Source organism: Labrus mixtus, chromosome 9, assembly GCF_963584025.1.
Source record: "Labrus mixtus chromosome 9, fLabMix1.1, whole genome shotgun sequence".
Classification (NCBI taxonomy): Eukaryota; Metazoa; Chordata; class Actinopteri; order Labriformes; family Labridae; genus Labrus; species Labrus mixtus.
In genome coordinates this window covers 4,036,569-4,049,671 of record NC_083620.1, presented here as the reverse complement: position 1 = coordinate 4,049,671, position 13,103 = coordinate 4,036,569, and the positions used below count along the sequence as shown (strand labels likewise).

Here is a 13,103-nt window from a genome sequence, read left to right as displayed (position 1 = left end):
AGGCTATTAAAACTTTAAACATTTTTTTGTTTAAATTAACAAAGAAATCCCAGGCTTTCTGTTTCATGTTTTTGCTCTTTGTAGAGTATTCTCATATGCCTTATATTCCTTGGACTTTTTCTACGGCTTGAGATTTTTTCTGTTCATTCAATTGTAAAAAAAAAAAAAAAAAAAAACATTGTCTTGCAATCAATTGTCTACTATTAATGAACTAAAATACATTCCTTGAGTTTTCAGAAATAGCATATTCTTCATAATATTCTATTTGCACACAGACCATAAAGCAGCAGTAGTTTGAAATGTTTTTAATTCAGTCATGTAAAAATTCAGATAAATCCTAGTCACTCCAGAGGATACACTGGATGAAGGGATAGTCTCCATGTCCTAAGAGTAGATATTTATGTTGAATGATTTAACAGGCAACTGATGGAGCTACACTTCAAAAAAGGTGTATATGTGTGAGGTAAATTAGGATAAAAGTTGAAAATGTTTCAACATAAATGCTACAACAGTTAATCTTGTTGAATGATTTTGATATTATCACTCAGGGCTTCAGTTTTAGTCTAGATAATGAACTTTATCTACAGTGTAGATAAAGGTTGCTGATTTAGGGACATGCTCACAAATACTAATTCCTGAGAGACAAACAGGTTATATATTATATTTCAATAACTGCAGAAATAAAAGAAAAAGTTTTCATGCATAATAATATTACATAATAATAATACAAATATTTGGACTGATGAAATAATCCGTATGCTTTATTATTAATAGATTACATGAATTCTAAAAGTCTTCAGCAGTCAAATCGTAGATCATTACACTTGGTCAGTTTGGTTTCAAAAACGTTTAATAGAGGCCGATCACAAAACTGTCCTTTAACAAAAGCCTTCTCCATCTGCCCTAAAGCATCCATGTTAGTTATTGTTTCTTTATAAATATCTAGTTAATAGAAAAGTTACATCTTCATCAGTTTGACAACATGTGGGTCATTTAGAGACTGTGATGCACAAACACAGCAGAACCAGAAACCAAAATACAGACAACACAACCATAAACATATCTTTATCGTGTTACCATAAATCTTCTGCTCTGGGCCATTTATTAAATTTAGAGTCAGTGAAGTGAGTGTGGCTGTACAGCTGTGTGACACTGTTATGGTTTGCACAAATATGCTGTGAAATTTAAAGTTCAATGACGTGTATTTACATCTGCTCTGTCACCAATGGTTCCCAAAGTGTGGGATGCAGCCCCCTGGTGGGCGTTCAAGTAAATGCAGGTTGGCAGCGTGAGGGTATTTATGAGTCATGAATAAGATCTCTTTATTTAATCAGTCTGTATGCATTTATCTTGTTTCTTCACAAACAGTTATGTGCCTGTGGTTGAATTATTTATTTGCACTGCATCGTTTACCTAAACTTATAAAATAACAAAATGCTGAGTCATGTTGTCTACATTTATATAAGTTACAGCCTGGGATACATCAGGACAACTTAAAAAACAGGGCTTTAGCTTCTCTGACTCAGCATAAAGTCTAAAGGAAACAGACGATAAATATTTAAGGATGCAGATTTTTAACAGCATTCCTTAATGATACAGAGATTTGACTAAAAACATCAGACAGATTTAACCAGCAGGTTATCAGAGAGTGAGGATTCTTTAACAGCTGTGTGATTGAAGGCAGTTTGGTGTTTCTCTCTGATAATCCCAGTAAGGCTTCATGGCTCAGGAGAAGGTTCTCTATGTAAGAACAGGCGGGAACAAAGAGCCTGAGCGCTACAGACTCAGTCGTTTGAGCAGCAGTGAACCACACTGAGCGCAGCTTTGGTCAAAGTCGAGATTAAAATCCTGAACCTTTACCTGCAGAGCTCACAAGTCAGGAAGTCAGCGTTCTCTTCATAAACGTCAAACATGTGATAGAAAAAATAAACTGTGGAGTTTATTCAACATGATGCTGAGACAGACATGCCCCCTCTTCCTCCTCAAGACACGCCCACTCATCCAATGGCCCGCCCCCCAGCTCGTGCAGGATTATCTGGCGTCGTTGAGCTGCCTGGCTACAGTCAGGATCTCTTTGGCTCCTTTGCTCAGCAGTAAGTTGGCCAAGTCTGTCCCCAGCCGCTCAGCCCGGTCCTGGGCTTCACCCGAGATCTTGGTCGCTGTGACTCCCACTCGCTGGACCCTTTTCTCCACCCCCTCCAGACTCTGTCACACACGTTATGGGTCAACAGTTTGGCTACAGAGTGAACACATGTCACATGTTTCTTGGGGTCTCTACACTTTGCACTCAGCTGTTACCTTTCCAGCAGCAGTGATGCTCGTCTGCATGGTTTCCTTCAGACTGTCTGATCCGTCCAGACTGTACACGGCCCCCGTCAGGTAGAGCTGGGAGGAAAAAAATCAAAGTGTCTGAGCTCAGGAGCAAAAATAATGAGCAGGAATTTCAACTTACAGAGGCTACATCACACTTCACACTGCAGCCAAAGTGACCATAATCACATACTGTTGCTCATATTTGAATCAGATGTGATTTGAGCAGCCCAAGTCACACTGGATCTGATCTTTAATAATCAGATTCATACCACCTTCATAAGCGGTCTTAAATTAGATACAGGTCGAATCTTTAGCAATGTGGCCTGAGTCTGATTTTATGAGACTCTGACCTCACACTCATCTCAGATCTGTGCTGGCCGGACGAGCAGGAGCGGGAATCATTCACACTCAATGAAAACTAACATGTAAGACAGCTGTGATGGAGGAAGTCAGAGGAGGGACATTCTCCCCATATCCATGGGACTGAATTTACATTTTTATGAAGGTGGGAAAATGCTGACTGTGCAGAGTGTGGTGTTTGTGGAGCACGCTCACCTGGGAGTCCTTCAACTCAGTGTGTACAGCTACTGGAACACTGCAACCCCCCTCCTACAAAGACAAACAGTCATAATATTCAAACTGTGTTCAAATAACTGAGAGTGTGTGTGTGTGTGTGTGTGTGTGTGTGTGTGTGTGTGTGTGTGTGTGTGTGTGTGTGTGTGTGTGTGTGTGTGTGTGTGTGTGTGTGTGTGTGTGTGTGTGTGTGTGTGTGTGTGTGTGTGTGTGTACCAGGCGTCTGAGGAAGGCTCTCTCAGCTATGCAGCGCAGCACAGTGTCAGGATCATGGAGGACTGACACCATCTCCAGGAGGTCTTCATCTCGGGCTCGGACCTCCACCGCAAGAGCCCCCTGACAACACACATATATGAGGGATAAGTCAACACACACACACAAATATTTTGACCTTCAAGATCTCAGAGTTAGTGATAACACTGTACAAGTTGTTACATTTCTTCAATAAAAACCTGAAAGGATATCACCACTCTTATACTAACATCACATGCTGATAAAAAAATATCATTATACAATGTTTAATATCAATATAACATGTTTTCATGTGTTTTGCAACCAAAAGTTTTTCCCTGGCAACAGGTCACTGACCCCGAATCAAGGTCAAGACTTTCACCAAAAATGATCACAGTGAGAACAGATCTGGATTTTATCTTAAAGCTCCTGTGAGGAACTTTTGGTTTGTGTTGATTCTGCCGCCCCCTATTGGCAAACTTTTTAAACCTCTGATGTAATACAAAGTCTCTATGTTCAGATTTATGATGTTTTTCCAGCTTGTAGCGCCATCTTGTGGCATTTAGAGGATGATGCAGTGTTGAATCAGTTTAGAAACAGGCTGATCTGTAGCCAACACGTTCATTCTAAACTTACAAGATGTCTGACTGTCAGAAAATATTACCCTGTAACACTCTGCAGCCTATCAGAATCGAGTATTCACCCAGGCCATGGTATAAACACCTGTACTCATACCTGTCCAACAGCGTACATACAGTCTTCAGGCATCAGGATCTAGCAGAGGAAAAGATGAGATGTTACATGAGACATGTTACCTGCAGACTTCACAGGGACCACTTCAGACCATCACCAAGTGTTCATACCTGGCTGATCCGGTTCTCCCAGCCCATCCTCCGCAGACCGGCAGCAGCCAGGATGATGGCGGCAAAGTCGTCCTTCTCATCCAGCTTCTTCAGACGCGTGTTCAGGTTCCCACGCTAAAAAACAAAACGCTCAGGAAAACAGCTGAGGGACAAATATTCATTCTGACCAGTTAGCACCTCCCCCTGAAAGCTTCTTAAACATGTAGATCAAAAGTTTCCTGCTCTGATCAGGTTCTGACTGACACCACAGAGTCTTTTGAAAGATACAATATCTTTGAAGTCCAGGTGGGGGAATCTCTTCTTCAGCTGAGCGGCGCGGCGCAGGGAGCTGGTGCCGATCACGCTGCACAAACACAATGAAGGAAGTCAAGCTGTCGTCACTAATGACCAGAGAGAAACAACAAACACAACTGGCTGAGGAGACGATTCCACTGTACCTGTGTTCTGACAGAGTCTCCAGAGTTTTCCCTTTATGTTTAGGGTGAAGCACCACTGCATCATGGGGGTTTTCTCTCCTAGAAGTGGCAGCAAGCAAACATCACTGATTAGAAAGACAACCACAACAAACACTGAATCACCTCCCACAAGAGAACTGCAGCACGCTTCCAAAGATACATAGTGCTGAAAACGGTCGACCGAGACCCTCTGTGGACATGTGAGAGACGCAACTCTCCCTTTTGAAAGTTATTGCACGATTAAATCGACCTTTGAAACTTCTACTTTAAGTTGAAAAAGTGACATATTGTAGCTTTAAAATGTCCCACAGCTGCTGTTATTACATGATGTATTTCTCCTTTAAAGCAGCGCTCACATGTTGAATGGAGACATACTGAACACTACATGTGAGAGACTCACTTCAGCACGGCCCCGATGGTGAACCCTGGAGGCAGAGTGGTGGGAAGGTCTTTGAGGGAGTGAACAACCAGGTCGACCCTGAAGGACACACGAGAACACAGTCACATTCACACGCTGCGTTCAAGTCTCACCGTGTCAAATAATGCAGCTGTTCAGTCTGACGTCTTCAAGGCAGCTTCAGAACAGAAAGAGTGTCTGAAGAACAAGTCAGACTGTGTTCTTTAAAAAGTCTCAACTGAACCAGAACATTTGATGAAATGCAAAAACATTTCATAAACCTTTAAACTTGTGTTTCATGACATGTTTTGTGTTTTCATTAAATGTTATACATTTTTTGGGGGAGAATTTTATTTTTTTTTGCATTTAGTGAAATGTTTCTGCAGTTGACCTACAGGGCCACCGTACATTTAGGAAGTTATGAGCTTAAGTTAGCTTGTTAGCATCAAGGACGTCTTTGAAAGTTTCACACATTCAAAGGTCTTTTTGAGAATATGAAATACTTTTTAAAGACACATGCAGGTCCTCTGTCAAACACACGCTGGATGTTCTCCTGGATTTCTCAGAGGATGCTGTGGGTTTAAAAAAAAAAGAAAAAAGTCCCAGCCTGAGCTTAGAGCTGAATTTAATTCAGACTCAGACTTGATTCAGAGATTTCTCTGCCACAAAAATGCTTTCAATGTTTAATACTTGAGTGTGTCATAAAGTCAAAGTCTGACGGCTGGTTTCTGTTTCATCTTAAAGAGGTCTAAAGCAAAGTGTAAATATTATAATGCTGGGAGGTTACTGAGGTTAGAGAAAGAACTGTGACAGCCTGTAAACTCTAAGTATCCATTAGTGGTTGTGTACTTCATGAGTAAGTGTGTACTTTATCCTACACTTAAACGCTTCGTTGTGTGTTGCCTGGGTGAGTTTTACATTGAGGTTGTTGAAGAGGTTTAACGGTTCAGTTGTGTGAAGCCTGCGTGCTGTCAGTCACAGATGACTCTGTTAACACTCACTCGTTCTTCTCCAGAGCGTTCTCCAACTCTTTGGTGAACAAACTCTTCTCTCCAATCTGAAAAAACAACAAACAAACATGTTGTTACATTTAAAGATAAAGATAAACTTTGTTGATCTGCCATGGGGGACATTTTTGTCACAACAGCTCAAGAAACAGGAATATAATTATCAAAAATAACAAGAAGTTAAAAATCAAACATATGTACATCAGTTAAATAAAGGGAGAAAAAATACAATAATAGAATAATACCAGGTATGTACACTTCCACTTGTTTAAATTAAAATTAAAAACACACACAGTGTGTAGCATTATTGATATGAGTGGAGATTTATCCAACATCAAACTCAAATCTGACTCTGATCCATAAGTGAGCAGGAAGCATGAACTACTTTCATGTTCTCAAAGTAGACTTTGATTTCTGGTCGTCATGACGAAACTCACCTTTGATAAAGCTGTGTCTAGGATTTTGTCTCCGATTGTTGTCATGCCGACTGAAAGAAAGAGGACACAGAGGAGGATATTCAGGTGATAACACAAACTATATAAACCACACTGCATTTCAACACAACGCTGCTATGAAACAGGACAATAACTATTGTTCAGTGTTTCCCCAAGGTTTACAGCATTGGGGGGGTGGGGACAAGCTGACATGCCGACACAACGACACAACAACACAACGACACAAACACTTGAAGGAATCTTGGTGTTCATGTGTTACTTTTAATGACAGATGTCCTTTTCTATCAGAAAGGTATCCTTAAATGACTTCTTTCCCTGATTTCCGACTCCATCCACTATCCTATCTCTACAATAAAAGCCCAAAAATAAATCTTTTTTTTTACTTGACCTTCAGGTTAAAGTTAGCGTGAAGGGAGAGGGTGGAGGGGATGGTTTGTGAAAATGTGCCAGGTGGCAGCCATGTTTGGGTTGATGACTCTTATCGTGGAGACAAAGATGTATTTTACTGAGAGCTTCACAAAACACAATATTGTACTTTACTAATATTTCTTCAAACAGTTAACTTTTTGTGAAACGTGAAATTAACTAAAAATGTTTGAAACAGGGTAAACTTAGAATCAATGAATTCTTCTTCTCTTCAACATATGACTACATTAAAAACAACGCCCTTATATGGGCACATAACAGAACATGGATGCTGATACTGATATCTCCGTCATCGGCTCGTATCGGTCCAGTTATCAGGCCGTGATGACGGCTCAACATACAGTCAAAGAAAATGTTGATGCAGCTTAAACGCCTGTGCAGGTTCCTCTGATGTGATTCTCACCTATTTCCAGGTGGACGTCACTGTACAGCTCTTTTAACGTGGCGGCCACGCTGTCAGTCTGGATGCGAGCCAACTGGAAGAGAAGAACACAGAGGAGCTTCACTTTATCTGTTCTGATAGTTAGATTCAAAACACAGCAGAGCCTGTCAGACAGAGCGGAGGGAAAACAGTTCTCTCTCAGAGGAGCCTCAGACGTCCCTCTCTGCGCTATCTGAACCAGCACGGAGGCTCAACGTGTCATTTCCTCTGATTATAAATCTGCTGATTATTTATACAAATCAAGTGATTCTTCTTTTAGTCTGAAAGTTATAAAATGACATCACAGCTTCCCAGAGCCCAAAGTGACGTCTTTAAACCAACAGTCAAAACTCAAGAAGACAAAAAGCAACAAATCTTTATTTTCAAGAATCTGGATTTAGAAAATATTTCACAAATCACTGAAACAATTCAATGATTGATTTTCCTTCAGTCAACTAAATGCTGCAGCTCTCCATAATTCATGTTTAACCGTCACACTGAAGGAAGGTTGTCAAAATGTTCATACTGTTTTTTTAAATGACACATGTGCTTTACTAATGATGGCTTATATTGTTAAGAAGTTTTAAAATAACTTCTGAGTCGTATTTTAACACAAAGCTGAAGTCTCTGGGTCTTCTGTATTTGATGCCGTGGTATTAAAATAGGGTTTCCATATTGTTTGATTTTTACTAGAATCGTATGGAGACATCCCTACTCTCACAATTCAATTCAATCAGAAATATTGAAATCTGTAAAAATGAAGAAGCCGAACTGTCTGAATATCTAAAAACTTTTTAAAAGCAGAGTTAAAGGTAAGCTTGTGATTGGAGTGAAAGTAGTACTGTACCTGGCTCTGGCGGGTCCCGATACGGACGACTCGACTGACCTTTCCATTCCCGTCCTGCCGAGACAAAAAAGAGAAATCAGACAAAAGAGGAGATTTTCACTCACAGATTTTCTTACTGATGTCCTTTAATCGCCCTGAAACACAAACGTCCTCCTCTGTTAATAGTTTAGAGGGGTTTTCTCTGCTCGCCTCACCCTGATGTACTTGTAAGGTCCTTCCTCCATAACCCTGAGTGTCTGCACTGAGTGAGGGCACTGTGCCTGCTATTGTGTCCTCTGTCTGCCTGCTGCTTCTTGGTAAGGAGATGTGCTGAGGTCATGTAGACTCAAGATACTGAACAGTGCTCTTTTTCTAACGGATTACCCCCCCCCACCCTCCTCCTCCAGGACCTCCACCCAAAGATATCTCTGGCTCCAAAAGATAAACGTGCCAATTCATGGAGTCCGTTATAAAAGGCAGGGAGGGGTGGTCCCAGGGTTTTTGGTACTCAGAACGGTCAGTGGTTAGAAGAATTTCTCCTCTAAAACGTTATTACTGAATGTTCAACCACGGAAATCAAACAAGCTGCAACAAAGTGATACGGAAATCTGAAGAAACAACATTTAAAGCACATTTATCTGTATTGTTTCTGTGAACTTTTTTTTTTAATCAAAGATCACATCTCAACATCCACAAATAAACCCCCCATCTCTTTCAGTTGATAGATTAAATACTGGTACCTCGCCAATTATCAGATACACAGTCAGGTTTTACAAAGGGCCGATCAATTCATAACAGTATATGTCTTGTGATTGACCTACTAGACGATATAACCTAATTAAAGATGTATTTGCAGGTTTCTTTATATCTTTTGACACGATTGAACACAATTTTATGTTTCATACCGTAGAATTGTTCAGTTTCGGACCTAACTTCATTCATTTAATCAAAGTATCATAAAAGCATACAAATAGCACAGTTATGTTACCACAAGGCACATCTCCAGGATTTTAAATTGACAAATGACTTAATGAAGATTGTCTCAACTCCACAGCTGTTCCCATTTTTTATGTTTTAGACAAACTGCTAGCAAACAGTCAACTGGCAGATGACCCGACCATATTCATGAAAGATTGTAACAAAATTCATAAAGTCATCAAAACTAGGCCTAAAGATTTTTCTTCCAGAGCATCTGGTTTAAAACTAAACCTTTAAAGAATGTGAATAACTAACAAGAAATCACCCTTAGACAATAATGTACAATATTCCTGCTTAATGAACAGTTACATATCTAGGCATACACATCATATGGATAACTTTAGATAACCCTATAAAAGCTATAAACCAAGCTAACGTTAATAATATGTATGAAAGAAAAACACACTTTAAGAGAGGAGCTATGGTCAAAGAGTACGGGGTCCCTCTGGAACTCTAGACATGAAATAACCTTCCATTAGAAGATATGCTACTATTTCCACACTTGATTGACATCAAACTTTTCAATTAAGTAGAAAAGATGTGTACTTGCTGAAAACCCCTAGAAATGTTTCCTTTTTGTGTGTCTCTTTTCCTCTCTACTCTTTAAATGATTTACAATTATTTACACCCCTTCAACTTCTTTGTTGTACGTTTTATTTGTTCGTAAATTGCATTAACTGGTTCATGTACAGTACAGACCAAAAGTTTGGACACACCTTCTCATTCAATGAGTGTCCTTTCTTTTCATGACTATTGACATTGTAGATTCACACTGAAGGCATCAAAACTATGAATTAACACATGTGGAAATATATACTTAACAAAAAAGTGTAAAACAACTGAAAATACGCCTTATATTCTAGTTTCTTCAAAGTAGCCACCTTTTGCTCTGATTACTGCTTTGCACACACTCTGCATTCTCTTGATGAGCTTCAAGAGGTAGTCACCTGAAATGGTTTTCACTTCACAGGTGTGCCCTGTCAGGTTCAATAAGTGGGATTTCTTGCCTTATAAATGGGGTTGGGACCATCAGTTGTGTTGTGCAGAAGTCAGGTGGATACACAGCTGATAGTCCCACTGAATAGACTGTTAGAATTTGTATTATGGCAAGAAAAAAGCAGCTAAGTAAAGAAAAACGAGTGGCCATCATTACTTTAAGAAATGAAGGTCAGTCAGTCCGAAAAATTGGGGAAACTTTGAAAGTGTCCCCAAGTGCAGTCGCAAAAACCATCAAACGCTACAAAGAAACTGGCTCACATGAGGACCGCCCCAGGAAAGGAAGACCAAGAGTCACCTCTGCTGCGGAGGATAAGTTCATCCGAGTCACCAGCCTCAGAAATCGCAGGTTAACAGCAGCTCAGATTAGAGACCAGGTCAATGCCACACAGAGTTCTAGCAGCAGACACATCTCTAGAACAACTGTTAAGAGGAGACTGTGTGAATCAGGCCTTCATGGTAGAATAGCTGCTAGGAAACCACTGCTAAGGACAGGCAACAAGCAGAAGAGACTTGTTTGGGCTAAAGAACACAAGGAATGGACATTAGACCAGTGGAAATCTGTGCTTTGGTCTGATGAGTCCAAATTTGAGATCTTTGGTTCCAACCACCGTGTCTTTGTGCGACGCAGAAAAGGTGAACGGATGGACTCTACATGCCTGGTTCCCACCGTGAAGCATGGAGGAGGAGGTGTGATGGTTTGGGGGTGCTTTGCTGGTGACACTGTTGGGGATTTATTCAAAATTGAAGGCATACTGAACCAGCATGGCTACCACAGCATCTTGCAGCGGCATGCTATTCCATCCGGTTTGCGTTTAGTTGGACCATCATTTATTTTTCAACAGGACAATGACCCCAAACACACCTCCAGGCTGTGTAAGGGCTATTTGACCAAGAAGGAGAGTGATGGGGTGCTGCGCCAGATGACCTGGCCTCCACAGTCACCGGACCTGAACCCAATCGAGATGGTTTGGGGTGAGCTGGACCGCAGAGTGAAGGCAAAAGGGCCAACAAGTGCTAAGCATCTCTGGGAACTCCTTCAAGACTGTTGGAAGACCATTTCAGGTGACTACCTCTTGAAGCTCATCAAGAGAATGCCAAGAGTGTGCAAAGCAGTAATCAAAGCAAAAGGTGGCTACTTTGAAGAACCTAGAATATAAGACATATTTTCAGTTGTTTCACACTTTTTTGTTAAGTATATAATTCCACATGTGTTAATTCATAGTTTTGATGCCTTCAGTGTGAATCTACAATTTTCATTGTCATGAAAATAAAGAAAACTCTTTGAATGAGAAGGTGTGTCCAAACTTTTGGTCTGTACTGTATATGCCCAGCCACTCACGTTATTATGTCAATTTTTGTATTTGAATGTCATGATTTGTCAATTATAAAGTTGTTGTTTTTTTCACTTTAGCTATATAAATGAATGTTTTGTTTTCCTAACTAATAAAGCCCCTTTGAATAGAAAGTAATTGAATTTAAATTGATGCCCGGTGTTTCGATAAAAAAAGTGACCCTGTTATCTTGTGACTTTCAGCAGAATGCGCCTGTGGTTGTCATAGCTACATGCCTATTTGTTTATTTTATGTTATCAAATACCTACCATATCTTATAGGAATGGAAATTATAATTTTAGTAAAACTTATTGATGAGGCCATTCGTGAGGACAGCTACTTAGCCTCTCTCTGTTTTTGAAAGCTGTTTTAACTGCGACAACTCCGGACGGTTTATGCTGGAAACATTCAGCTGAAAGTCATCACTTAACTGGGTAACTGGTCAAACCGAAACACCCGGTACGTATAACTAACACTTTAACATGTATAAGTAGAACAAATCGAGAAGTTTCTGTTTGGTTTCGTAACCGAATGTCTTTAAACAACTATCACTTAATGAGTGATGGGATGTGTGATATCTGAAAGGTGTAATAATAATAGCAAATAATTTTGTTGTGAAAGTTAAACGGAACAACACTTTTGGCTAGTTTGCGGAGTACTGATTTCTGCATTTTCACTTCGGATGTATGCTTCTGATTCAACAAGTTTGAGTAGTTTATCAATGCATGAGTTCAACTATGTGTTAACCTTATACTATTTAAAAAAAATAAACAATAAAACCAGGCAGTTATTTACTTTTTAAAGCTCCTTGGTGACAACTTCTGGCAGAAGCTACATATATTTCCCATCGTCCAATGGGAGAGCAGTACATCGAGACGGACACAAATATTGACCAATCACCGCACTCCAAATGACGGAGAACACGGAGAAGGGGATTCATTCATGCAGATACCACCGGGTCATTTCTAGTAAAACTCACCGGACAACTCGCTCCCTCTGACATGTCGATGGTTCTTTTCGCTCTGTCGATATTGTACGAATCAACAGCGAGTTTTCAGCAACACATACGCCATTTAAAACAAAGATCTTGTTGAAAAAAGACAGATCCCCCCCTCGTGTAGCGCCACTATGAATGAACGCTGAACTCGTGATGTCATTGGACAGATTAGGGGTCGTTTCCTGTTTCCGTCTGCCAGTTTCCTCCTGCAGGGAGGGAACCCACACATCTCAGGGAGCCTCACGTTGGAAATCTACTCAAGATACGGGTCTGTCTTTTATCTTTAGAAGCTGAAGTAAATGATCTGAAGAAATACAGAAATAAGATGCAAAAAGTAACTAAAGACAGTCCAGACCAGAACTTCAGAGTGATATCTGAGGGTCTTTTTCTTCTTCTTCTTCTCTGGGAACTTTTGTCGGATCGCAAACAGCTTAAAGGTGCATACCGCCACCTACTGTACAAGAGTGTGTATCATCATGTCACTTACCTTCACTAGAGCCTTCACCTTCTGCCTGTCACCCTTGTGTAATATAAGAACGAATAAAGAGCCCCTCTGACAGCTCTTGTCCCCTCTTCTTCAGTATTTCTCTCATTACATTCACGCCCTGTAGCTCTGATTTTCTCTTTTCAATCTCTCTCTCATTTGCATACTTATACAATGTTATAATGTATGTTCTACATTTTTCTTAGTGCCGCATCTTTCACACTCATCACTGTTCCTTTTCCCCATCGTGTCATTCAACTCAGTAGTATAAGTCTCATTATGATGATTTCCTCCCTTCTATTGCTTTCTCTACAGCTCTTTGTGACAACTGATTTTTGTATTTTGTA

General features: G+C 40.2%; 1 protein-coding gene across 2 annotated transcripts; it reads right to left on the bottom strand.

Moving 5' to 3' along the window:
- Window positions 1-733: 733 nt before the first annotated feature.
- LOC132980078 (porphobilinogen deaminase-like) lies at window positions 734-12,417 on the bottom strand. Of its 2 annotated transcripts, none has more exons than XM_061045993.1 (14): window positions 12,255-12,417; window positions 7,989-8,042; window positions 7,124-7,196; window positions 6,277-6,326; window positions 5,834-5,889; window positions 4,836-4,913; window positions 4,418-4,495; window positions 4,248-4,323; window positions 3,981-4,094; window positions 3,853-3,891; window positions 3,103-3,222; window positions 2,869-2,922; window positions 2,299-2,385; window positions 734-2,205 (listed from the first exon to the last, which is right to left on the bottom strand). In XM_061045993.1, the coding sequence occupies exons 1-14, from the start codon at window positions 12,276-12,278 to the stop codon at window positions 2,032-2,034; spliced, it is 1,077 nt and encodes a 358-aa protein (XP_060901976.1). In that variant the 5' UTR covers window positions 12,279-12,417; the 3' UTR covers window positions 734-2,031. The 2 variants fall into 2 exon arrangements, with proteins under 2 accessions (XP_060901976.1, XP_060901975.1); XM_061045992.1 differs by lacking the exon at window positions 12,255-12,417 and adding an exon at window positions 8,183-8,339.
- Between the last annotated feature and the right edge of the window lie 686 nt (window positions 12,418-13,103).